Source organism: Scyliorhinus torazame, chromosome 3 (genome assembly GCF_047496885.1).
Source record: "Scyliorhinus torazame isolate Kashiwa2021f chromosome 3, sScyTor2.1, whole genome shotgun sequence".
Classification (NCBI taxonomy): Eukaryota; Metazoa; Chordata; class Chondrichthyes; order Carcharhiniformes; family Scyliorhinidae; genus Scyliorhinus; species Scyliorhinus torazame.
In genome coordinates this window covers 3706175-3733529 of record NC_092709.1, presented here as the reverse complement: position 1 = coordinate 3733529, position 27355 = coordinate 3706175, and the positions used below count along the sequence as shown (strand labels likewise).

At 48.0% G+C, this 27355-nt stretch overlaps 1 protein-coding gene across 2 annotated transcripts in view; it reads left to right on the top strand.

Moving 5' to 3' along the window:
• Window positions 1–27355, top strand: part of LOC140408253 (nuclear factor NF-kappa-B p105 subunit-like) — a 128654-nt gene that overhangs the window by 82027 nt on the left and 19272 nt on the right. For both annotated transcript variants that reach the window (XM_072495207.1, XM_072495208.1), the window contains 5 exons: window positions 2821–2916; window positions 12580–12732; window positions 13288–13429; window positions 15452–15566; window positions 23482–23689. In XM_072495207.1, the coding sequence (XP_072351308.1) occupies window positions 2821–2916; window positions 12580–12732; window positions 13288–13429; window positions 15452–15566; window positions 23482–23689 (714 nt within the window). The remainder of the gene's footprint in view (window positions 1–2820; window positions 2917–12579; window positions 12733–13287; window positions 13430–15451; window positions 15567–23481; window positions 23690–27355) is intronic.

The window sequence follows — 27355 nt, the reverse complement described above, 5'->3', positions numbered from 1 at the left end:
GTACACTGTTTTTGGTACACTGTTTGTGGTACACTGTTTGTGGTACACTGTTTGTGGTGCTCTGTTTTTGGTGCACTATTTGTGGTACATGTTTTTGGTACACTGTTTGTGGTACATGATTTTTGTACTCTGTTTGTGGTACACTGTTTGTGGTACATGTTTTTGGTCATCTGTGTTTGGTACACTGTGGTACCCTGTTTTTGGTACATGTTATTGGTACACTGTTTGTGGTACACTGTTTGTGGTACATGTTTTTGGTCATCTGTTTTTGGTACACTGTTTGTGGTACCCTGTGTTTGGTACATGTTTTTGGTACATATTTTTGGTACCCTGTTTGTGGTACACTGTTTGTGGTACATGTTTGTGGTACACTGTTTGTGGTACATGATTTTGGTACTCTGTTTGTGGTGCCCTGTTTGTGGTACATGATTGTGGTACACTGTTTTTGGTACACTGTTTGTGGTGCTCTGTTTTTGGCGCACTGTTTGTGGTACATGATTTTGGTGCTCTGTTTGTGGTACCCTGTTTGTGGTACCCTGTTTGTGGTACCCTGTTTCCGGTACTCTGTTTGTGGTGCTCTGTTTGTGGTGCTCTGTTTGTGGTACACTGTGGTACACTGTTTTTGGTGCTCTGTATTTGGTACTCTGTTTGTGGTGCTCTGTTTTTGGTGCTCTGTATTTGGTACTCTGTTTGTGGTACACTGTTTGTGGTACACTGTTTTTGGTACTCTGTTTGTGGTGCTCTGTTTGTGGTGCTCTGTTTGTGGTGCCCTGTTTGTGGTGCCCTGTTTGTGGTGCCCTGTTTTTGGTGCGCTGTTTGTGGTACACTGTTTGTGGTACACTGTTTTTGGTACACTGTTTGTGGTGCTCTGTTTTTGGTACACTGTTTGTGGTACACTGTTTGTGGTACACTGTTTTTGGTACACTGTTTGTGGTGCTCTGTTTTTGGTACACTGTTTTTGGTACACTGTTTGTGGTACACTGTTTGTGGTACATGATTGTGGTACACTGTTTTTGGTACACTGTTTGTGGTACACTGTTTTTGGTACACTGTTTGTGGTGCTCTGTTTTTGGTACACTGTTTTTGGTACACTGTTTGTGGTGCACTGTTTTTGGTACACTGTTTGTGGTACACTGTTTTTGGTGCTCTGTTTGTGGTGCTCTGTTTGTGGTGCTCTGTTTGTGGTGCTCTGTTTGTGGTGCTCTGTTTGTGGTACACTGTTTTTGGTACACTGTTTGTGGTACACTGTTTTTGGTACACCGTTTGTGGTACACCGTTTTTGGTACACTGTTTGTGGTGCACTGTTTGTGGTACACTGTTTGTGGTACACTGTTTTTGGTACACTGTTTGTGGTGCTCTGTTTGTGGTACACTGTTTTTGGTACACTGTTTTTGGTACACTGTTTGTGGTGCTCTGTTTGTGGTGCTCTGTTTGTGGTACACTGTTTTTGGTGCTCTGTTTGTGGTACACTGTTTGTGGTGCTCTGTGGTGCTCTGTTTGTGGTGCTCTGTTTGTGGTGCTCTGTTTGTGGTACACTGTTTGTGGTGCTCTGTTTGTGGTGCTCTGTTTGTGGTACACTGTTTGTGGTACACTGTTTGTGGTACACTGTTTGTGGTACATTGTTTGTGGTGCTCTGTGGTGCTCTGTTTGTGGTGCTCTGTTTGTGGTGCTCTGTTTGTGGTACACTGTTTGTGGTACACTGTTTGTGGTACACTGTTTGTGGTACACTGTTTGTGGTGCTCTGTGGTGCTCTGTTTTTGGTACACTGTTTGTGGTACTCTGGTTTTGGTACACTGTTTGTGGTGCACTGTTTGTGGTACATGTTTTTGGTACACTGTAGGTTTAGTGGCTGCTGTCCACACTTTACAATCCATACATTGTACTGAAGTGAAACCCACGGTCTGTCCACCCAAATTCCTGTCGGGTCATCCTCTGGACCGAGAGTGAAATTTCATAAATTCCACCACTAAATATTTTATCAATTGTGCTTTGTAGGATTCCACAGGAACTGGCCATTCGGCCCAAACAATCCATGTTGGTGTTTATGCTCCACTCAAACCTCCTCCCATTTTTCCTCCTCTAAATCTACCATTGTAACCCTCTGTTCTCCTTTCCCTCGCATCCTTATCAAGTTTCCCCTTAAATGTCTCTACACTGTTCACTCCAACCACTCGCTGTGGGAGCGGGTTCCACATTTTGTATAAAGAAGTTTCTTTCTGACTCCCTATTGGATATTTTGGTGACTATCATTTATACAAATGGCTTCTAGATTTGCTCTTGTCCGCGCGAGCAAACATTGTCGGTATCCAGCCTACCAAAACCCTTCAGCATTTTAAAGATCTCAATTAGAGAGCTTCAGATCACCTCCTCAAGAGGAAAGAAGACCCAGCCTGTCGATCATTTCCTGATTTGTAAACCAATGCCATTCTGATATCACCCGTGTGAATCTGGATGCACACTCTCTGTTCCCTCTACATCCTTTTTGTAATCCTGTTTGGGTAGACAGTTGTTCCAGGGGTGTTGATTGATGTGTATCTGAAGCAGCAGAACGTGCTTTACCGTACGGGGTTGTGAACCAAATGAAGGGAAGCTAAATAAATTTCAAATAGCTGTTTTCTGAATATTGCCTTCCCTTTCCCTGGTATTATAGTTTGACAAAAGTTTGTGAAGTGTTGGATAGATTGAAGCTGGAAGTTGCTGCCAAGATCCTGATTTGATTGTTTCACTCCGTCACAGGGCTGTCGTTATACTCTTGATGTAACTGGCTGCTCTTGTCAATTTTCACTGTGTTTGTGGCTTACTGTTTTCTTTTTCTCCCAGGTACCAATTACTTTACTGGATTTCAAGGATTTTCCAACTATGGAAGTTATGCATATAACCCCGGAACGCCAAACTCCAGTGCGGGAATGAAACACGGTAAAATTGCAGACTTGATTTTAGTTATGAACGAACAAACGATTTTGGCATTTCTGCAAAATATTCAGCGAGTGGCACGGGATTGTGAATGGGGGGGGTTACGGGGTTGTGAATGGGGGGGTTACGGGGTTGTGAATGGGGGGGTTATGGGGTTGTGAATGGGGGAGGTATGGGGTTGTGAATGGGGGGGTTACGGGGTTGTGAATGGGGGGGTTACAGGATTGTGAATGGGGGAGTTACGGGATTATGAATGGGGGGGGTTACTGGATTATGAATGGAGGGTTACGGGGTTGTGAATGGGGGGTTACAGGATTGTGAATGGGGGGGTTACGGGGTTGTGAATGGGGGGGTTACAGGATTGTGAATGGGGGAGTTACGGGATTATGAATGGGGGGGTTACTGGATTATGAATGGGGGTTACGGGGTTGTGAATGGGGGGTTACAGGATTGTGAATGGGGGGGTTACGGGGTTGTGAATGGGGGTTACGGGATTGTGAATGGGAGGGTTACGGGGTTGTGAATGGGGGGGTTACAGCGTTGTGAATGGGGCGGTTACGGGGTTGTGAATGGGGGGTTTACGGGGTTGTGAATGGGGAGGTTACAGGATTGTGAATGGGGGGGTTACGGGGTTGTGAATGGGGGGGTTACAGGATTGTGAATGGGGGGGTTACGGGATTGTGAATGGGGGGGTTACAGGATTATGAATGGGAGGTTACGGGGTTGTGAATGGGGGTTACGGGATTGTGAATGTGGGGGTTACGGGGTTGTGAATTGAGGGTGCGGGGTTATGAATGGGGGGTTACGGGATTGTGAATGGGGGGTTACGGGGATGTGAATGGGGGTGCGGGGTTGTGAATGGGGGGGTACGGGATTGTGAATGGGGGGTTATGGGGTTCTGAATGGGGGGTGCGGGGTTTTGAATGGGGGAGTTACGGGGTTGTGAATGGGGGGTACGGGGTTGTGAATGGGGGGGTTACAGGATTGTGAAGGGGGGTTACGGGGTTGTGACTGGGGGGGGTACGGGGTTGTGACTGGGGGTTAAAGGATTGTGAATGGGGGGGTACGAGATTGTGAATGGTGGGGATACGGGGGTGTGAATGGGGTGGTACGGGGTTGTGAATGGGGGGGTTACGGGATTGTGAATGGGGGTACAGGGTTGTGAATGGGGGTTACGGGATTGTGAATGTGGGTACGTGGTTGTGACTGGGGGTTACGGGATTGTGAATGGGGGTTACGGGGTTGTGACTGGGGGTTAAAGGATTGTGAATGGGGGGGTACGGGGTTGTGAATGGGGGGGTACGGGGTTGTGAATGGGGGGATACGGGGTTGTGAATGGGGGGGTTACGGAATTGTGAATGGGGGTACGTGGTTGTGAATTGGGGTTACGGGATTGTGAATGGGGGTACGGGGTTGTGACTGGGGGTTACGGGGTTGTGACTGGGGGTTACGGGATTGTGAATGAGGGGTTACGGGATTGTGAATGGGGGGGTACGGGGTTGTGAATGGGGGTTACGAGATTGTGAATGGGGGTTACGAGATTGTGAATGGGGGTTATGGGATTGTGAATGGGGGTTATGGGACTGTGAATGGGGGGGTTACAGGCTTGTGAATGGGGGGGTTACAGGCTTGTGAATGGGGGGGGTTACGGGGTTGTGAATGGGGGGGTTACGGGCTTGTGAATGGGGTGTTTACAGGATTGTAATTGGGGGGTACGGGGTTGTGAATGGGGGGGTGCGGGTTTGTGAATGGGGGGTTACGGGATTGTGAATGGGGGTTACGGGATTGTGAATGGGGGTTACGGGGTTGTGACTGGGGGTTACGGGATTGTGAATGGGGGTTACGGGGTTGTGACTGGGGTTTAAAGGATTGTGAATGGGGGGTACGGGTTGTGAATGGGGGGGTACGGGGTTGTGATTGGGGGGATACGGGGTTGTGAATGGGGGGTACGGGGTTGTGAATGGGGGGGTTACGGGATTGTGAATGGGGGGGTACAGGGTTGTGAATGGGGGTTACGGGGTTGTGACTGGGGGTTACGGGGTTGTGACTGGGGGTTACGGGGTTGTGAATGGGGGTTACGGGATTGTGAATAGGGGTTATGGGACTGTGAATGGGTGGGGTTACAGGCTTGTGAATGGGGGGGTTACAGGCTTGTGAATGGGGGGGTTACGGGGTTGTGAATGGGGGGGTTACGGGCTTGTGAATGCGGTGTTTACAGGATTGTAATTGGGGGGGTACGGGGTTGTGAATGGGGGGGGTACGGGGTTGTGAATGGGAGGGAAATGGGATTGTGAATGGGGGGGTTACGGGCTTGTGAATGCGGTGTTTACAGGATTGTAATTGGGGGGGTACGGGGTTGTGAATGGGGGGGGTACGGGGTTGTGAATGGGAGGGAAATGGGATTGTGAATGGGGGTTACGGGATTGTGAATGGGAGCGGTACGGTATTGTGAATGGGGGTTACGGGGTTGTGAATGGGGGTTACGGGGTTGTGAATGGGGGGGCTACAGGATTGTGAATGGGGGGGTTACAGGATTGTGAATGGGGGGGTTACGAGATTATGAATGGGGGGTTACAGGATTGTGAATGGGGGGGTTACGGGGTTGTGAATGGGGGGGTTACAGGATTGTGAATGGGGGGGTTACGGGCTTGTGAATGGGGGGGGTTACAGGATTATGAATGGGAGGTTACAGGGTTGTGAATGGGGGTTACGGGATTGTGAATGTGGGGGTTACGGGGTTGTGAATTGGGGGTGCGGGGTTATGAATGGGGGGGTACGGGGTTGTGAATGGGGGGGTTACGGGATTGTAATTGGGGGGCTACCGGGTTGTGAATGGGGGGGTTACGGGATTGTGAATGGGGGGGTTACGGGGTTGTGAATGGGGGGGTTACAGGATTGTGAATGGGGGGGTAACGGGGTTGTGAATGGGGGGGTTACAGGATTATGAATGGGAGGTTACGGGGTTGTGAATGGGGGTTAGGGATTGTGAATATGGGGGTTACGGGATTGTGAATCGGGGGTACAGGTTTGTGAATGGGGGGGTACGGGATTGTGAATGGGGGGGTTACGGGATTGTAATTGGGAGGCTATGGGGTTGTGAATGGGGGGGTTACAGGATTGTGAATGGGGGGGTACGAGATTGTGAATGGGGAGTACGGGATTGTGAATGGGGGGGTAGGAGATTGTGAATGGGGAGTACGGGATTGTGAATGGGGGGTTTACGGGGGTTACAGGGTTGTGAATGGGGGGTTACAGGATTGTGAATGGGGGTTACGGAGTTATGAATGGGGGTTACGGGGTTGTGAATGGGGGGGCTACAGGATTGTGAATGGGGGGGTTACAGGATTGTGAATGGGGGGGTTACGGGATTATGAATGGGGGGGTTACAGGATTGTGAATGGGGGGGTTACGGGGTTGTGAATGGGGGGGTTACAGGATTGTGAATGGGGGGTTACGGGCTTGTGAATGGGGGGGTTACAGGATTATGAATGGGAGGTTACGGGGTTGTGAATGGGGGTTACGGGATTGTGAATGTGGGGGTTACGGGGTTGTGAATTGGGGGTGCGGGGTTATGAATGGGGGGGTACGGGATTGTGAATGCGGGGGTTACGGGATTGTAATTGGGGGGCTACGGGGTTGTGAATGGGGGGGTTATGGGATTGTGAATGGGGGGGTTACGGGGTTGTGAATGGGGGGTTACAGGATTGTGAATGGGGGGGTTACGGGGTTGTGAATGGGGGGGTTACAGGATTATGAATGGGAGGTTACGGGGTTGTGAATGGGGGTTACGGATTGTGAATGTGGGGGTTACGGGATTGTGAATCGGGGGTACGGGTTTGTGAATGGGGGGGTACGGGATTGTGAATGGGGGGGTTACGGGATTGTAATTGGGGGGCTACGGGGTTGTGAATGGGGGGGTTACAGGATTGTGAATGGGGGGGTACGAGATTGTGAATGGGAGTACGGGATTGTGAATGGGGGGGTAGGAGATTGTGAATGGGGAGTACGGGATTGTGAATGGGGGGTTTACGGGGGTTACAGGGTTGTGAATGGGGGGTTACAGGATTGTGAATGGGGGTTACGGAGTTATGAATGGGGGGATACGGGGTTTTGAATAGGGGTACAGGGTTGTGAATGGGGGTTACGGGATTGTGAATGGGGGGTACGAGGTTGTGAATGGGGGTTACAGGGTTGTGACTGGGGGTTACGGGATTGTGAATGGGGGGGTACGGGATTGTGAATGGGGATTACGGGATTGTTAATGGGGGTTAGGGGATTGTGAATGGGGGTACGGGGTTGTGAATGGCGGGTAGGGGATTGTGAATGGGGGTACGGGGTTGTGAATGGGGGTTACAGGGTTGTGAATGGGGGGTACGGGGTTGTGAATGGGGGGCACGGGGATGTGAATGGGGGGGCACGGGGTTGTGAATGGGGGGCACGGGGTTGTGAATGGGGGGTTACGGGATTATGAATGAGGGGGTTACGGGATTATGAATGGGGGTTACGGGATTGTGAATCGGGGGGTACGGGATTGTGAATGGGGAGGTTACTGGATTGTAATTGGGGGGCTACGGGGTTGTGAATGGGGGGGTTACGGGATTGTGAATGGGGGGGTACGAGATTGTGAATGGGGAGTACGGGATTGTGAATGGGGGGGTACGGGGTTGTGAATGGGGGGTTTACGGGGGTTACAGGGTTGTGAATGGGGGGTTACAGGATTGTGAATGGGGGTTACGGAGTTATGAATGGGGGGATACGGGGTTTTGAATAGGGGTACAGGGTTGTGAATGGGGGTTACGGGATTGTGAATGGGGGGTACGAGGTTGTGAATGGGGGTTACGAGGTTGTGAATGGGGGTTACGGGGTTGTGACTGGGGGTTACGGGATTGTGAATGGGGGTTACGGAGTTATGAATGGGGGGATACGGGGTTTTGAATAGGGGTACAGGGTTGTGAATGGGGGTTACGGGTTTGTGAATGGGGGGTACGAGGTTGTGAATGGGGGTTACGGGATTGTGAATGGGGAGTACGAGGTTGTGAATGGGGGTTACGGGGTTGTGACTGGGGGTTACGGGATTGTTAATGGGGGGTAGGGGATTGTTAATGGGGGTACGGGGTTGTGAATGGCGGGTAGGGGATTGTGAATGGGGGTTACAGGGTTGTGAATGGGGGTTACAGGGTTGTGAATGGGGATTACGGGATTGTGAATGGGGGTACGGGGTTGTGAATGGGGGGCACGGGGTTGTGAATGGGGGGCACGGGGTTGTGAATGGGGGGTACGGGGTTGTGAATGGGGGTTACAGGGTTGTGAATGGGGGTTACAAGGTTGTGAATGGGGGGTACGGGGTTGTGAATGGGGGTTACGGGATTGTGAATGGGGGTTACGGGGTTGTGAATGGGGGGTTACTGGATTGTGAATGGGGGTACGGGGTTGTGAATGGGGGTACGGTATTGTGATTGGGGGCGTACGGGGTTGTGATTGGGGGGGGTTATGGGATTGTGAATGGGGGGTTACGACGTTGTGAATGGGGGGTTACGGGATTGTGAATGGGGGGGTAATGGGATTGTGAATGGGGGGGGGTACGGGTTTGTGAATACATAGATACATAGAAGATAGGTGCAGGAGGAGGCCTATTGGCCCTTCGAGCCGGCTCCGCCATTTATCACGATCATGGCTGATCATCCAACTCAATGGCCTAATCCTGCTTTCTCCCCATAGCCTTTGATCCCATTCCCCCCAAGTGCTATATCCAGCCGCCTCTTGAATATATTCAAAGTTTTAGCATCAACTACTTCCTGTGGTAATGAATTCCACAGACTCACCACTCTTTGTGAAGAAATGTCTCCTTATCTCTGTCCAAATGATTTACCCTGAATCCTCAGGCTGTGACCCCTGGTTCTGGACACACCCATCATTGGTAACATCTTCCCTGCATCTACCCTGTCCGGTCCTGTTAGAATTTTATAGTCTCTATGAGATCCCCCCTCATTCTTCTGAACTCCAGCGAGAACAATCCCAACCTAGTCAATCTCTCCTCATATGACAGTCCCGCCATCCCTGGAATCAGTCTGGTAAACCTTCGCTGCTCTCCCTCGAGAGCAAGAACATCCTTCCTCAGAGAAGGAGACCAAAACTGCCCACAATACTCCAGGTGTGGCCTCACCAAGGCCCTGTACAATTGCAGCAACACATCCCTGCTTCTTTAAAACAGAGATGAGGAGGAATTTCTTCAGCCAGAGGGTGGTGAATCTGTGGAACTCTTTGCCGCAGAAGGCTGAGTGTCTTTAAGACAGAGATAGATAGGTTCTTGATTAATAAGGGGATCAGGGGTTATAGGGAGAAGGCAGGAGAATGGGGATGAGAAAGTATCAGCCATGATTGAATGGCGGAGCAGACTCGATGGGCCGAGTGGCCTAATTCTGCTCCTATGTCTTATGGTCTTCTATACTCGAAACCTCTCGCAATGAAGGCCAACATACCATTAGCCTTCTTTACCGCCTGCTGCACCTGCTGCTTACCCTCAGCGACTGGTGCACAAGGACACCCAGATCCCGCTGCACACTCCCCTCTCCCAACTTGGTAAGTGAATAACCTCACACTGATGATACTGCATCACCAAATGATACTGCATCTGCCATTGATTTGCCCACTCGCCCAACCTGTCCAGATCTTGCTGTAGGATCCCTGCATCCTTGTCACAATTCACCTCCCCACCCAACTTGGTATCATCTGCAAACTTTGAGATGTTACATTTTGTTCCCTCATCCAAATCATTAATATATATTGTGAATAGCTGGGGTCCCAGCACCGATCCCTGTGGTACCCCACTGTTTACTGCCTGCCAATTTGAAAAGGGCCCATTAATCCCTACTCTTTGTTTCCTCTCTGCCAACCAGTTTTCTATCCACCTCAATACATTTCCCCCACTCCCATGCACTTCAATTTTGCACAATAATCTCTTCTGCGGACTTTGTCAACGCCTTCTGAAAGTCCAAATATACCACATCGACTGGCTCCCCCTTGTCGACTGTACTGGTTACATCGTCAAAGAATTCCAACAGATGGGGGTTACGGGGTTGTGAATGGGGGGGTTGTGAATGGGGGGGTATGGGGTTCTAAATGGCGGGGTGCGGGGTTGTGAATGGGGGGGTACGGGGTTGAGAATAGGGGTCGTGAATGGGGTGGGGGTTACGGGGTTGTGAATGGGGTGGGGGGTTACGGGGTTGTGAATGGAGGTACAGGGTTGTGAATGGGGTGGGGGGTTACGAGGTTGTGAATGGGGCTACGGGGTTGTGAATGGGGGGGTACAGGGTTGTGAATGGGGGTACAGGGTTGTGAATGGGGTGTGGGGTTACGAGGTTGTGAATGGGGCGTGGGGTTACAAAGTTGTGAATGGGGCTACGGGGTTGTGAATGGGGGGGTACGGGGTTGCGAATGGGGGGTACGGGGTTGTGAATGGGGGTACGAGGTGGGGGGGTATGGGGTTGTGAATGGGATGGGGGTACGGGGTTGTGAATGGTTGGGGCACGGGGGGGTTATGGGGTTGTGAGTGGGGGGGGTACGGGTTGTGAATGGGAGGGTACGGGTTGTGAATGGGGGGGGGTTGCGGGATTGTGAATGGGGGGATTACGAGGTTGTGAATGGGGGTATGGGGTTGTGAATGGGGGGTACGGGGTTGTGAATGGGGGGTACGGGGTTGTGAATGGGGGGTACGGGGTTGTGAATGGGGGGGGGTACGGGGTTGTGAATGGGCGGTACGGGGTTGTGAATGGGGGGTACCGGGTTGTGAATGGGGGGGTATGGGGTTGTGAATGGGTGGTACGGGGTTGTGAATGGGGGGTACGAGGTTGTGAATGGGGGGTGGGTTCGGGGTTGTGAATGGGCGGTATGGGGTTGTGAATGGGCGGTACGGGGTTCTGAATGGGGGGTAGGGGCTGTGACGAGTGTTACGGGGTTGTGAATGAGGGGGGTAAGGTTTTGTGAATGGGGGGTACGATTTTGTGAATGGGGGGTACGGGTTTGCGAATGGGGTTACGGGGTTGTGAATGGGGGAGGGAGGGTATGGGGTTGTGAATGGGGGGGAGGGGAAGTACGGGGTTGTGATATGGGAGTGCATGCTCCATCATTCCGTCCCATCGACTTTTATAATGGGGCCAGAAATTGCCCAATTTTGGCCAAGTGGCTAATCGACTCAACAACGCCCGCAGGGCTGTCTACAAATGTGAAATTTGGATTCCCCGGACGTGTTCCCCAATCCCCCACTGGGAGCCATTTTTATCAGGAGCTCGGGCACTGATTGGCTGAAAGAGGTTTGCGGACTCAACCCAAATGTGCGCAGGGTCAGGGACACTGCTGGAGGTTAACCAACCAAAATGAACAAGTAGGGGCAATTTTAACTGGGATGCAAGAACAGAGAGATCTGGAAGAGGGCAGGTTAAATTGAGAAGGCGGGGCAGCACGGTGGCGCAGTGGTTAGCCCTGCTGCCTCACGGCGCCGAGGTCCCAGGTTCGATCCCGGCTCTGGGTCACTGTCCGTGTGGAGATTGCACATTCTCCCTGTGTCTGCATGGGTTTCGCCCCCATAGCCCAAAGATGTGCAGGGGAGGTGGATTGGCTTTGATAAATTGTCCCTTAATTAGAAAAAATGCATTGGATACTCTAAATGAAATGAAATGAAAATCGCTTATTGTCACGAGTAGGCTTCAAATGAAGTTACGGTGAAAAGCCCCTACTAGCCACATTCCGGCGCCTGTTCGGGGAGGCTGGTACGGGAATTGAACCGTGCTGCTGGCCTGCCTTGGTCTGCTTTCAAAGCCAGCGATTTAGCCCTGTGCTAAACAGCCTTATATTTTATTTAAATTTGAGACGGCTGAGAAAGGCAAAGATCCCAAATGGATCTTAACTATTAGAGGCGGCATCCAAGAGGGTTCTGGTGAATCAATGTTCACCCTCAGTCGGGGATTGTGTCCAATTCTGGGCACGGCATTGAGGACGTCAGTGCCTTGGAAAGGGTGCGGAGGAGATTTCCTGGAATGGGATTGGGGATGAAGTTACATGGAGAGACTGGAGGAGCTGGGAGTGTTCTCCGTAGAGCAGAGAAGGTGAAGGAGAATTATTAAGAATTCACTTCCATCCATGTGCAGGTTTTAATTAAACAAACAAGGAGAAACTCTCCAGGTGGGTCAGAAATCAGAGGAGATGGATTTAAGGTGATTGCCAGAAAATCAGAGGATGAGATGAAGAGGCTTTTTGGCGGTGGGTTGTGACCTGGAGTCGATTCCAGTGAAGCCACATCCGCTGAATGAATAAAATAGAAAATAACCTCTTTCAAAAGGAAATTGGATAAATATTTGAAAAGAGTTCCTTGCAGGACTATGGGAAAGGAGGTGGGGGGTGATGGAATCCCTCTTTCCAAGAACTGGAACATGTATGATGTGGCCGGCGACCCATTTCTGTGCTGTATGAATGAAATCCACATCCATCTTCCTGCTGTGTCCCACTCAGTCAATCCGACCCGTTATTAAGTGACTATTTGATCTTGTTTTTGATGCTGAGGGACTGAAGAAGACGTTCTTTTAACTCTGCATTTCCCTGATCAAAATCTTGTTGGAGGTTTCAGCAATCAATGAGTTAACTCCGCTACTGAATACTTTGATTCTGTTGCAGCTGCTAACTGTCCTACTGAACACGGCGACGGTAATGTGATGACTGCTGGCAATGTCACCTCCAGTTTCCAGCCCCCACAGGAATCCACAGAGTTCCTCAGTAACTCGGAGGCTACAGAACCAACAGGAATAGGCGAAGAACTTCAAGAAGCAGGTAAGTCAGTTGTGTTGTAGCGATTAAAGTGAAAAGAGCTGCTTTTTCATCAAATATTTTCAGTTGGAGTAACTTGCATTGGATGCATTTTAAAAGACTGAATTTCGCTGTAAAATCCAGAGAAAATCTAAACATCTCTTCTTGACATCCAATAACATTCGCCAATCGCTGAATCCCTCACCACCAACATCATTGAGCAGAAACCTGATGGGTTGTTAACTGTGTTAACGCAAGCGCTGCCAGATTGCAGGACTCCCAGGGGTTTCCATTTGTATTTCAGATTTCCAGAATCTGCGGTATTTGGTGTTTATATTAACACTGACGCTTGCTGTCTTTGGCGATTACTTTTGTTGTATTTTAACTAAGTCTTCAAACTGAAAAGAAATTAGTGATTCCTGTTGCAATATCTTCAGTGCGTGTCCAGTGATCAATGGCTCTCGTGCCTTGCGAGAGAAACTAGCAAAACCATGATGTGTGTACAATGTTTGTACAATGCAATGCTTGACTGTCACTGAAAATAACAGAATGATTGACCTGTGCGGTGACTGGTTTCAGATCAATATTTTCTGGAGAAAGCCCTGACTCTAGCTGAGCGACACGCAAGTGCCCTTCTGGACTATTCCGTCACTGGTGATGCCAAGATGCTGCTCGCTGTTCAACGCCACCTTACTGCAGTTCAAGACCAGAATGGAGATACGTGAGTTGTTCAAAAATGCCATTGCTCCTTAGCGATGTAGCTCACTGCGGAGGGCTTGTGAAGTCTCTCTGGTTGGTTCCAGTTAATATCACATAGAATCTTACAGCACAGAATCAGGCCAGTCAACTCAATGGGCCTAACCACTGTCTATTGCCACTGGAGAGAGATGATGGGCCATTGGTGTCACGTCTCATCTGAAAAACGTCACGTCTGACGGTGCAGCACTCCCTTAGTACTGGCACTGGGGGTGTCAACCTTGCTTCTGGGATTAAGTGTCTAAAGCAGGACTTGAACCCACTTGGACCTAATTTTCACTCCTAAAATCCACATTGTTCCCAGAGTGGGGAATGAGGGGGACCTGGGTCAGGGTTAATAAAATTACACCTTTGCTGGTTTCCTGAACATAAGCAAATTCTCAAGTGGATACAAATATAAACCTTGGAGTAAAATACTGCAAAATATTGCATAATTAGACTGTTTTCAAAGTCAACTTTTTCCAAGATTAATTTTATTATTTCTATCTTCCCTAGGAATGATAAGTGAAGTAAAATGTGAGAAAGGTGCAGAGATATTACATTTCCTGTATCACACCACTTGACACGTGTCATGCTCAAATCTTCCTTCACTACCCAGAGAATGAATCAATGTTTGTCTTTTGATATCTCAACTGTTTCAGCTACATTTCAGAGACTTTTGCCACGATAGTTACTGTTAAAGTGTGTCAGCGAATGGTGTTAACCAGGGATTTATTAAATCTTCAAAGTGCACGGCTTCACTGGTGAATATTTGTGTGTGGTTTTACTGATGGAATCTGCCCGGAATGTTCTCTGGTACTGAAGGCCTGATTTGAACAGTGGAGACACTGGAAAACTGGTAGTAATGCTTCATAAAGGACAGCTAGATAAAGTCACAGACAATTTCATAGAATTTACAATGCAGAAGGAGGCCATTCATAGAACATTACAGCGCAGTACAGGCCCTTCGGCCCTCGATGTTGCACCGACCTGTGAAACCACTCTAAAGCCCATCTACACTATTCCCTTATCGTCCATATGTCTATCCAATGACCATTTGAATGCCCTTAGTGTTGGTGAGTCCACTACTGTTGCCGGCAGGGTATTCCACGCCCTTACTACTCTCTGAGTAAAGAACCTACCTCTGACATCTGTCCTATATCTATCTCCCCTCAATTTAAAGCTATGTCCCCTCGTGCTAGACATCACCATCCGAGGAAAAAGGCTCTCACTGTCCACCCTATCCAATCCCCTGATCATCTTGTATGCCTCAATTAAGTCACCTCTTAACCTTCTTCTCTCTAACGAAAACAGCCTCAAGTTCAATTCGGCCCATCGAGTCTGCACAGGCCCTTGGAAAGAGCAACCTACTAAAGACCACACCTCCACCCTATCCCAGTAACCCCACCCAACATTTGTTTAGACACTAGTGGCAGTTTAGCATGGGCATTCTACCTAACCTGCACATCTTTGAACTGTGGGAGGAAACCGGAGCACCCGGAGGAAACCCACGCAGACACGGGGAGAACGTGCAGTCAAGTGGAATAGAAGGAGAAATGATGAAAGGAGCAGAAGTCGACCATTCAACCCACCGAACATGCCCGCCATTCAATATGATCATGATGTTTTTGCACATCCACTCCCCATATCCCTCGACTCCCTAAGACACCAAAAATCAGCCTATCCCTGCCTTAAGTACATGCAGCAAGGGCGTGTTCACAACCTGCTGGAGTAGAGAATGTCAAACATTCACAACTTGTTGGGTGAAGACATTTCTCCTTACGTATTGTAAAATTCAGGACCGTATTTTTAAAATCAAAATTTCTCAAACAATTCAAAAAGAGATTGAGAAAAGACAAGTACAACTGAGCCTTAAAACTGAGGTACCCAAAGAGATAAATTATTTCTCTGTATTGCCGAGGAGTACGGACTTATGCTGCCAAAATGTTGAAACTATGAAGAGTGCCAAACTGAACAGTTTCCTCTGTGTTTTTGTCCTGAATGACAGAGCTTTACATCTCGCAATTATTCATCTCCAACCTGGCGTTGCTAAACACCTTTTACAAGTTATCATTAGCCTTCCTGAGAAAGGCGCCATCAACATGAGGAACGATCTTTATCAGGTACGGTTTATTCATTGTCAAGCTAGGAGAGCTTCACTGATATATGTCTAATTGTATATGTACAACCGGAGTGCTCGGGATTGAGGGAGATATTGCAGCTCAGGATTGAGGGAGATATTGCAGCTCGGGATTGAGGGAGATATTACAGTTCGGGTATGAGGGAGATATTACAGTTCCGGATTGAGGGAGATATTGCAGCTCCGGATTGAGGGAGATATTACAGTTCGGGATTGAGAGAGATATTACAGTTCCGGATTGAGGGAGATATTGCAGTTCGGGATTGAGGGAGATATTGCAGTTCGGGATTGAGAGAGATATTACAGTTTGGGATTGAGAGAGATATTACAGTTCGGGATTGAGGGAGATATTGCAGTTCCGGATTGAGGGCGATATTACAGTTCCGGATTGAGGAAGATATTACAGTTCGGGATTGAGGGAGATATTGCAGTTCCGGATTGAGGGCGATATTACAGTTCCGGATTGAGGAAGATATTACAGTTCGGGACTGAGAGAGATATTGCAGTTCGGGATTGAGAGAGATATTACAGTTTGGGATTGAGGGAGATATTGCAGTTCGGGATTGAGGGAGGTATTGCAGTTCGGGATTGAGGGAGGTATTGCAGTTCGGGATTGAGGGAGATATTGCAGTTTGGGATTGAGGGAGATATTGCAGTTCTGGATTGAGGGAGATATTACAGTTCCGGACTGAGGGAGATATTGCAGTTCCGAATTGAGGGAGATATTACAGTTTGGGATTGAGAGAGATATTACAGTTTGGGATTGAGGGAGATATTACAGTTCGGGATTGAGAGAGATATTACAGTTTGGGATTGAGGGATATATTACAGTTCGGAATTGAGAGAGATATTACAGTTCGGGATTGAGGTAGATATTACAGTTCCGGACTGAGGGAGATATTGCAGTTCCGAATTGAGGGAGATATTACAGTTCGGGATTGAGAGAGATATTACAGTTTGGGATTGAGGGAGATATTACAGTTCGGGATTGAGAGAGATATTACAGTTTGGGATTGAGGGATATATTACAGTTCGGAATTGAGAGAGATATTACAGTTCGGGATTGAGGGAGATATTACAGTTTGGGATTGAGGGATATATTACAGTTGGGAATTGAGCGAGATATTACAGTTCAGGATTGAGAGAGATATTACAGTTTGGGATTGAGGGAGATATTACAGTTCGGGATTGAGGGAGATATTACAGTTCGGGTTTGAGGAGGAGATATTACAGTTCGGGATTGAGGGAGATATTGCAGTTCGGGGTAGAGGGCGATATTACAGTTCCGGATTTAGTGAGATATTACAGTTCGGGATTGAGGGAGATATTGCAGTTCCGGATTGAGGGAGATATTGCAGTTCTGGATTGAGGGAGATATTACAGTTCAGGATTGAGGGCGATATTACAGTTCCGGATTGAGGAAGATATTGCAGTTCGGGATTGAGGGAGATATTACAGTTCGGGACTGAGAGAGATATTACAGTTTGGGATTGAGGGAGATATTACAGTTCGGGATTGAGGGAGATATTGCAGTTCCGGATTGAGGGAGATATTGCAGCTCCGGATTGAGGGAGATATTACAATTCGGGATTGAGGGAGATATTACAGTTCGGGATTGAGGGAGATATTGCAGTTCGGGATTGAGGGAGATATTACAGTTCAGGATTGAGGGAGATATTGCAGTTCGGGATTGAGGGAGATATTGCAGTTCCGGATTGAGGGAGATATTGCAGTTCCGGATTGAGGGAGATATTGCAGTTCCGGATTGAGGGAGATATTACAGTTCGGGATTGAGTGCGATATTACAGTTCCGGATTGAGGAAGATATTGCAGTTCGGGATTGAGGGAGATATTACAGTTCCGGATTGAGGAAGATATTGCAGTTCGGGATTGAGGGAGATATTGCAGTTCGGGATTGAGGGAGATATTACAGTTCGGGTTTGAGGAGGAGATATTACAGTTCGGGATTGAGGGAGATATTACAGTTCCGGATTGAGGGAGATATTGCAGTTCGGGATTGAGGGAGATATTGCAGCTCCGGGAATTCAATCAGCTGCTTCATTTAAGGCTTCAACCGACAATTGTAGACATTGGTGAATCTGGTTGGATGACATTGTTCTATCTGGTTACACTCTTCCCCCCCCCCCCCCCCCCCCCAATAGCCCTGTATCAATCTCAAACTAATCCCACTGCCCCGCTCTCTCCCCATAGCCCTGTATCAATCCCCAAACTAATCCCACTGCCCCACTCTCTCCCCATAGCCCTGTATCAATCCCCAAACTAATCCCACTGCCCCACTCTCTCCCCATAGCCCTGTATCAATCCCCAAACTAATCCCACTCTCTCCCCATAGCCCTGTATCAATCTCAAAATAATCCCACTGCCCCGCTCTCTCCCCATAGCCCTGTATCAATCCCCAAACTAATCCCACTCTCTCCCCATAGCCCTGTATCAATCTCAAAATAATCCCACTGCCCCGCTCTCTCCCCATAGCCCTGTATCAATCCCAAACTAATCTCACTGCCCCCCCTCCCCCATAGCCCTGTATCAATCCCAAACATAATCCCACTGCCCCACACTCTCCCCATAGCCCTGTATCAATCCCCAAACTAATCCCACTGCCCCACTCTCTCCCCATAGCCCTGTATCAATCCTCAAACTAATCCCACTCTCTCCCCATAGCCCTGTATCAATCTCAAAATAATCCCACTGCCCCGCTCTCTCCCCATAGCCCTGTATCAATCCCAAACTAATCTCACTGCCCCCCCTCCCCCATAGCCCTGTATCAATCCCAAACATAATCCCACTGCCCCACACTCTCCCCATAGCCCTGTATCAATCCCCAAACTAATCCCACTGCCCCACTCTCTCCCCATAGCCCTGTATCAATCCCTAAACTATCCCACCGTCCCGCTCTCTCCCCATAGCCCTGTATCAATCCCAAACTAATCCCACTGCCCCACTTTCTCCCCATAGCCCTGTATCAATCCCCAAACTAATCCCACTGCTCCACTCTCTCTCCATAGCCCTGTATCAATCCCCAAACTAATCCCGCTGCCCCACTCTCTCCCCATAGCCCTTTATCAATCCCAAACTAATCCCACTGCCCCACTCTCTCCCCATAGCCCTGTATCAATCCCAAACTAATCCCACTGCTCTACTCTCTCCCCATAGCCCTGTATCAATCCCAAACTAATCCCACTGCCCCACTCTCTCCCCATAGTCCTGTATCAATCCCAAACTAATCCCACTGCCCCACTTTCTCCCCGTAGCCCTGTATCAATCCCAAACTAATCCCACTGCCCCACTCTCTCCCCATAGCCCTGTATCAATCCCAAACTAATCCCGTTTTCTCTCCCCATATCCCTGTATCAATCCCAAACTAATCCCACTGCCCCACTTTCTCCCCGTAGCCCTGTATCAATCCCAAACTAATCCCACTGCCCCACTCTCTCCCCATAGCCCTGTATCAATCCCAAACTAATCCCGTTTTCTCTCCCCATATCCCTGTATCAATCCCCAAACTAATTCCACTGCCACTGTCTCTGACCATAGTCTCTGATTCACATATTTATCCAAATTTTCTTGAAAAGGTGCAATGGTCTCTACCTCAGTCATTCCCTGTGCTAAGAAATTCGTACAAAATATTTCCTCCTGGTTGGAATTTGAAATCGCTGACTTTGTCTCTTCCAAGAAGACAAGTTTCACTTTTCATTTCCCATCACTGGCATTATCCACACTTTGAGCTCTTAGTCTTTAAAGTCCTTTATATCGTCTTAACAAAACAACATTTTATACAAAGTTTTTAGTGTTTCCTTCCCCTCGTGCTCTATTTTCATATTTGTAAAACCAGAATGCAGCTGGAATTGTCTAATGGTTTTATTTTACCTGAACACTCATTCAGGAACCTTTGGAGTTTATTTGCTTTTGAGATAAGTGTCAGAGTTTATTCCCCTCTCTAGTTACTCTAAAGGGCATTGTGGCAGATAGTTTTAACCAGATTGGGTAAACTGGCCAATCACACCTTGAAGTAATTAGTAACCCAGTTGGGTTTTTGGAAGAATCCAGCAGCTTTAATCCAAATCCCACAGCGCAGGAGAGGGCCATTCGGCCCATCGGGTCTGCACCGAGCCTCTGAAAGAGCACCTCATCCAGGCCCACTGCCACACTCTATCCCCATAACCCCACCTAACCTGCACATCTTTGGACTGTGGGAGGAAACCGGAGCACCCGGAGGAAACCCACGCAGACACGGGGAGAAAGTTCAAACTCCACACACACAGTCACCCGAGGCTGGAATTGAACCCGGGACCCTGGCGCTGTGAGGCAGCAGTGCTAACCACTGTGCCGCCGCGCTGCCTCAGCGTGTCCCTGTTGCTAACCACAAGTTACTCAATTTATTGAACTCACTTTCATTCTGAACCTTGTTGAGATTTGAACTCCTGACCCCTGGATTGTTTTCTGAGTTATTGTATCCTGGATTTGCAATAAGATATCTTTACACCTATACTCAAATCTTCTTGTAATAAAGGCCAACATACCATTTGCCTCCTTAACTGCTTGCTGTACCTGTATGTCAGCTTTCCGAGACCTATGAACAAGGACACCCGAGTGCTTTAGAAATTCAACACACCGCAGCGTCTCACTATTTGAGAAATACTCTTTCTGTCCTCCTTCAAAATGGATAACCTCACATTTCTCCACATTCCATCCCTGAAATTTTTACCCACTGTCTTCGCCTCTCCAAATTCCCTTGAAATCTCTTTGCATTCTGCTTCTCGCACTTCCACGTTTCTTTGTGTCATCTGCAATCTTGGAAATAATTATTATTAATATTACAATTAATCCCCACATCCAAATCATTGCTATTGATTGTGAACAGCTGGGGCAATATCCCACTAGGCACAGCCTGCCAACCTGATTTTTATTCCTTCTCGTGTGTTTTCTGTCCATTAACCAGTTCTCAATCCATATCCCCGAAGTCCCATTTGAAAATGGAACACAGATCATTACAGCGCAGTACAGGCCCTTCGGCCCTCGATGTTGCGCCGACCTGTGAAACCACTCTAAAGCCCATCTACACTATTCCCTTATCGTACATACGTCTATCCAATGACCATTTTAATGCCCTTAGTGTTGGCGAGTCCACTACTGTTGCAGGCAGGGCATTCCACGCCCTTACTACTCTCTGAGTAAAGAACTACCTCTGACATCTGTCCTATATCTATCTCCCCTCAATTTAAAGCTATATCCCCTCGTGCTAGACATCACCATCCGAGGAAAATGGTTCTCACTGTCCACCCTATCTAATCCTCTGATCATCTTGTATGCCTCAATTAAGTCACCTCTTAACCTTCTTCTCTCTAACAAAAACAGCCTTAAGTCCCTCAGCCTTCCCTCATAAGATCTTCCCTCCATACCAGGCAACATTCTGGTAAATCTCCTCTGCACCCTTTCCAATGCTTCCACATCCTTCCTATAATGCGGCGACCAGAATTGCACGCAATGCTCCAAATGCAGCCGCACCAGAGTTTTGTACAGCTGCAACATGACCTCATGGCTCCGAAACTCAATCCCTCTACCAATAAAAGCTAACACACCGTACGCCATCTTATCAACCCTCTCAACCTGGGTGGCAACTTTCAGGGATCTATGTACATGGACACCGAGATCTCTCTGATCGTCCACACTGCCAAGAATCTTACCATTAGCCCAGTATTCTGTCTTCCTGTTAGTCCTTCCAAAATGAATCACCTCACACTTTTCTGCATTAAACTCCATTTGCCACCTCTCAGTCCAACGCTGCAGAGTGTCCCTCTGTAACTTGTAACATCCTTCCGCACTGTCCACAACTCCACCGACTTTAGTGTCATCTGCAATTTACTCACCCATCCTTGTATGCCCTCCTCCAGGTCATTTATAAAAATGATAAACAGCAGTGGCCCAAAAACAGATCCTTGTGGTACACCACTAGTAACTGGACTCCAGTCTGAACATTTCCCATCAACCACCACCCTTTGTCTTCTTCCAGCTAGCCAATTTCTGATCCAAACTGCTAAATCACCCTGAATCCCATGCCTCCATATTTTCTGCAGTAGCCTACTGTGGGGAACCTTATCAAATGCTTTACTGAAATCCATATACACCACATCAACTGCTTTCCACTTGTTTGGTCACCTTCTCATAGAACTCAATAAGGTTTGTGAGGCACGACCTACCCTTCACAAAACCGTGTTGACTATCTCTAATCAAATTATTCCTTTACAGATGATTGTACATCCTATCTCTTATAAACCTTTCCAAGACTTTGCCCACAACAGAAGTAAGGCTCACTGGTCTATAGTTACCGGGGTTGTTTCTACTCCCCTTCTTGAACAAGGGGACAACATTTGCTGCAATTTTGTTTACTAATCTATTGTGTGGGCCCTTATCAAATGTTTGGAAAATTTATATATACCACATCCACTGGTTCTGCCTTACTTATTCTGCTAGTTACAGCCTCAAAATAAAACCCAACAGATTTTTAAAATAGGATTTCCCTTTCACAAATCCATGGTGACTGTGCCCAATCCTGCCATCACTTCATAAAGTGTCCTGTTACCACATCCTTTATTATGGATTCTAGCATTTTCCCACGATTGATATCAGGATATAACAGGTCTGTTGTTCCCCATTTTCTTTCTCCCTCCTTTCTTAAATAGTGGGGTTACAATTGCCACCCTCCAATCTGCAGGAACCATTCCAGAGTTTATAGAATTTTGAAAGGCCATCACCAATGCCATCTACTACCTCTACAGCCACCTCTTTCAACACTCTGGGACGTGGAGCATTTACTTCAAATTCCATTAATTTCTCTGAACTTTTTTTACAAATAATAACTTGCAGTTCCTCATTTACACTCGTCCCGATTCTCCAGTATTTCTGGGAGGTTCTTTGTATTTTCCATTTTGTTTTGTGAAAACAGACAAAGTATTTATTTAGTTTTTCTGCCATTTCCTTATTCCCCATTATACATTCTCCTGACTCTGTTTGTAATGGATAGGGTGCTGAGAGATTGTTTCTCATGGCTGGGAATTTAAAACACGGGGGACATTTATACTCCATCTGCCATCTTTTTGCTCATTCACTTAATCTTTCTATCTCTGTCTTCCCCAGTTTACCTTCCCACCCTCACTTTGTAGTGTCAGCAAACTTGATACATTAGCCTCTCTCTCTCTTCGCCTAAGTCATGAATATGTAAATAATTGAGGCCCCAGCACTGATCGCTGTGACACTCTACGATTCACTGCCTGCCAGTTTGAAAATGCTCCGTTTCTGTCCACTCTTTGCTTCCATGCCCTTAACCAATTCTTGATCTGTACTAATATATTACCCCTAATTCCATGAGTCCTTATCTTGCCTATTATGTGGCACCTTATTGAAAGCCTTTTGGAAATCCGGGTATACTCCATCTACTGGTTCCCTTTATCTACCTAACTAGTTACATTCTCTAAAAAAACTCCAATTAATTTGTCAAACAGGACTTCCCTTTAACAAAACTATGTTAACTTGCCCTAATCATACTCTGCTTTTCTAAGTAATATTGCTCAGACTTCCTGAAGAAGGAATGTCTCCCAGTGACTGCTTTTAGGCTAACTGGACTGTAGTTCATTATTTTCTCTCTCTCTCACTCTCTCTTTTTCTGTCTCCTTCCTTGAAAAGCCATGTAATATTTGTCAATTTCCAATCTGATGGGACTGAACCTGAATTTAAGGAATTTTGGGAAAGTGGGGATTTTTCAACCTGATTCCCATTATCTAATCCAAAGAAGCTGTGCTCGCCAACGCTCTTTAATTGTTCTAGTATTGACAGTGGGTCTCTCTGAACTGTGCACAAACACAGGAGTGTTTTCTTTTCAGACTCCGTTGCACCTGGCAGTGATCACGAAGCAGGTGGAGGTGGTGGAGGCATTGCTGCAAGCTGGAGCTGATGTGGGTCTCCTGGATTGCCACAGTAACTCAGTCCTACACCTGGCTGCGGAGCAGGGAGATGTGAAGATGCTGGGTGTCCTGCTAAGCAAAAGGAGCAAAGCTGTCCTCGAACTCCTCCGTCTGCCAAATAATGCAGGTGTGTAGATCAGGGATTGTGAGGCAGCCCTACCCCACGGGAGGAGATGGGCCTCTCTGATTTCCACAGTGCTGGTTTGTTGAATCTTATAATTGACAGTGGGTAAATAATATTTTACACTGAAAAGGTTGATTATTCGGGGTGCCTGTCCCTCATGAAGTTTTTTAGAATTAGCAGAATTCCTTCCAGATGTTTTGATTTTTGTGATGTCGCTTATTTTTACATTTTACCCCCCTGAGGATTGTGACCTTGGCCGGGATTCTCCCCTGCCTGGCGGGCGGGGGAATCCGGCGGGATGGAGTGGCGGGAACCACTCCGGCGTCGGGCCGCCCCAAAGGTGCGGAATTCTCCGCACCTTTAGGGGCTAAGCCCTCACCTTGAGGGGCTAGGCCCGCGCCGGAGTGATTTCCGTCCCGCCGGCTGGCGGGAAAGGCCTTTGGCGATACGCCAGCCGGTGCCGAAAGGACTTCGCCGTGCGACACATGCGCGGGAGCGTCAGCGGACGCTCCCGGCATCCCCGCGCATGCGCAGTGGAGGGGGTCTCTTCCTCCTCCGCCATAGTGGAGACCATGGCGAAGGCGGAAGAAAAAGAGTGCCCCCACGGCACAGGCCCGCCCGCCGATCGGTGGGCCCCGATCGCGGACCAGGCCACCGTGGGTCACCCCCCCGGGGCCAGATCGCCTTGTGCCCCCCACCCCAGGACTCCGGAGCCCCGCCCGCGCCGTCTGCCCCCGCCGGTAAGAGAGGTGGTTTAAGGCGAGGGTTGACAGCAGCGGGACTTCGGCCCATCGCGGGCCGGAGTATCGCCAGGGGGAGACCGGCGCGGCGCGATTCCCACCCCCGCCGATTCTCTGGTGGCGGAGAATTCGGGACACGGCAGGGGCGAGATTCACGCCAGCCCCTGGCGATTCTCCGACCCGGCGGGGGGTCGGTGAATCGCGCCCCTTGTCTGTGTTAATTCTGAAGCAGGTTCTATTGCAGAAACCTACCGGTTTAGTTTTGTGTTGAATCAGTGGAATTGATCTGTCCAAATACGTGACTCAGCCCCAAGCTCAGAAAAGCAGACCTTAGTGTATAATAATCTTTATTATTGTCACAAGTAGGCTTACATTAACACAACAATGAAGTTACTGTGAAAAGCCCCTAGTCGCCACATTCCGGCGCCTGTTCGGGTACACTGAGGGAGAATTCAGAATGTCCAACTCACCAACAAGCACGTCTTTCGGGACTTGTGGGAGGAAACCGGAGCACCCGGAGGAAACCCACACAGACACGGGGAGAACATGCAGACTCCGCACAGACAGTGACCCAAGCGGGAATCAAACCCGGGACCCTGGCGCTGTGAAGCAACTGTGCTAACCACAGGGTAAAAGCAAATTACTGTGGATGCTGGAATCTGAAACCAAAACAGAAAATGCTGGTAAATCTCAGCAGGTCTGACAGCATCTGTAAGGAGAGAAAAGAGCTGATGTTTTGAGTCTGGATGACCCTTTGTCAAAGCTAAAAGGCACAGAAAGTGGGAGATATTTATATTGTAGGGTGAGGGAATGAAAGATGAGTCATAGCCACAGAAACCAAGGGGAAAGAGTGCTGATGGCAGTCCCCAGAGGGAATAAAAGGTGTGAAAAGCCAAACAGCAGAGAAACTAAAATCAGAGGGTGCTAACCACTGCCACAGTGTAATGTTTCCATTTCCTACACCAATTATCTTTAGTGCCAAATAAGAGGCATTGTTGCTGTTCAGACACACCAGAGAGTGGCTTGAATATTAAGACCATAAGACATAGGAGCAGAATTAGGCCACTCGGCCCATCGAGTCTGCTCCGCCATTCAATCATGGCATTTTTCTCATCCCCATTCTCCTGCCTTCTCCCCATATCCCTGATCCCCTTATTAATGAAGAACCTATCCATCTCTGTCTTAAAGACACTCAGTGATTTGGCCTCCACAGCCTTCTGCGGCAAAGAGTTCCACAGATTCAGCACCCTTTGGCTGAAGAAATTCCTCCTCATCTCTGTTTTAAAGGATCGTCCCTTCAGTCTGAGGCTGCGCTCTCGGGTTTTGGTTCCTCTTACTCGTGGAAATATCCTCTCCACGTTCACTCTGTCTAAGCCTCTCAGTATTCAAATAGCCAAAGAGTAAGAATAGACGAGATGGCAGTTGTAGGGTTTTGGATAGCGTTGGTCAATCTCAATCTCAATGAAGATCTCGTAGTCTTAAGTAGGTTAACTATTTATTTATCAAAGGCAAGAAGTATGTACATATAAAGAGTAAAGAGTTCAAGCTAAGAGCTTTCTCCACACTTGCTTGTGAGCAGGGCTCTGTCCAACACTAAGCTGACCCCTCAGTGTGGTCAGTGTGTGTGGGTAGTACCCACCTCAGTTCCACGTTAACCCTATATGTGTCAGACCCTATACGACAGTGACTCGTGGAAAATGCAGGAGGACAGACTCTGGGTCAAATAACCTGTTTTTGTGTCGGACGATTCTGATTCCTTTAAAGAACATAATAACTAGGAGCAGGAGTCGGCCATCTGGCCCCTCGAGCCTGCTCCGCCATTCAATGAGATCATGGCTGATCTTTTGTGGACTCAGCTCCACTTTCCGGTCCAAACACCATAACCCTTAATCCCTTTATTCTTCAAAAAACTATCTATCTTTATCTTAAAAACATTTAATGAAGGAGCCTCTACTGCTTCACTGGGCAAGGAATTCCATAGATTCACAACCCTTTGGGTGAAGAAGTTCCTCCTAAACTCAGTCCTAAATCTACTTCCCCTTATTTTGAGGCTATGCCCCCTAGTTCTGCTTTCACCCGCCAGTGGAAACAACCTGCCCACATCTATCCTATCTATTCCCTTCATAATTTTATATGTTTCTATAAGATCCCCCCTCATCCTTCTAAATTCCACCGAGTATAGTCCCAGTCTACTCAACCTTTCCTCGTAATCTAACCCCTTCAGCTCTGGGATTAACCTAGTGAATCTCCTCTGCACACCCTCCAGTGTCAGTACGTCCTTTCTCAAGTAAGGAGACCAAAACTGAACACAATACTCCAGGTGTGGCCTCACTAACGCCTTATACAATTGCAGCATAACCTCCCTAGTCTTAAACTCCATCCCTCTAGCAATGAAGGACAAAATTTCATTTGCCTTCTTAATCACCTGTTGCACCTGTAAACCAACTTTTTGCGACTCATGCACGAGCACACCCAGGTCCCTCTGCACAGCAGCAAGTTTTAATATTTTATCATTTAAATAATAATCCCTTTTTGCTGTTATTCCTACCAAAATGGATAACCTCACATTTGTCAACATTGTATTCTATCTGCCAGACCCTAGCCCATTCACTTAACCTATCCAAATCCCTCTGCAGACTTACAGTATCCTCTGCACTTTTTGCTTTACCACTCATCTTAGTGTCGTCTGCAAACCTGGACACATTGCCCTTGGTCCCCAACTCCAACTCATCTCGGTAAATTGTGAACAATTGTGGGACCAATACTGATCCCTGAGGGACACCACTAGCTACTGATTGCCAACCAGGGAAACACCCTTTAATCCCAACTCTTTGCTTTCTATTATTTAACCAATCCTCTATCCATGCTACTACTTTACTCTTAATGCCATGCATCTTTATCTTATGCAGCAACCTTTTGTGTGGCACCT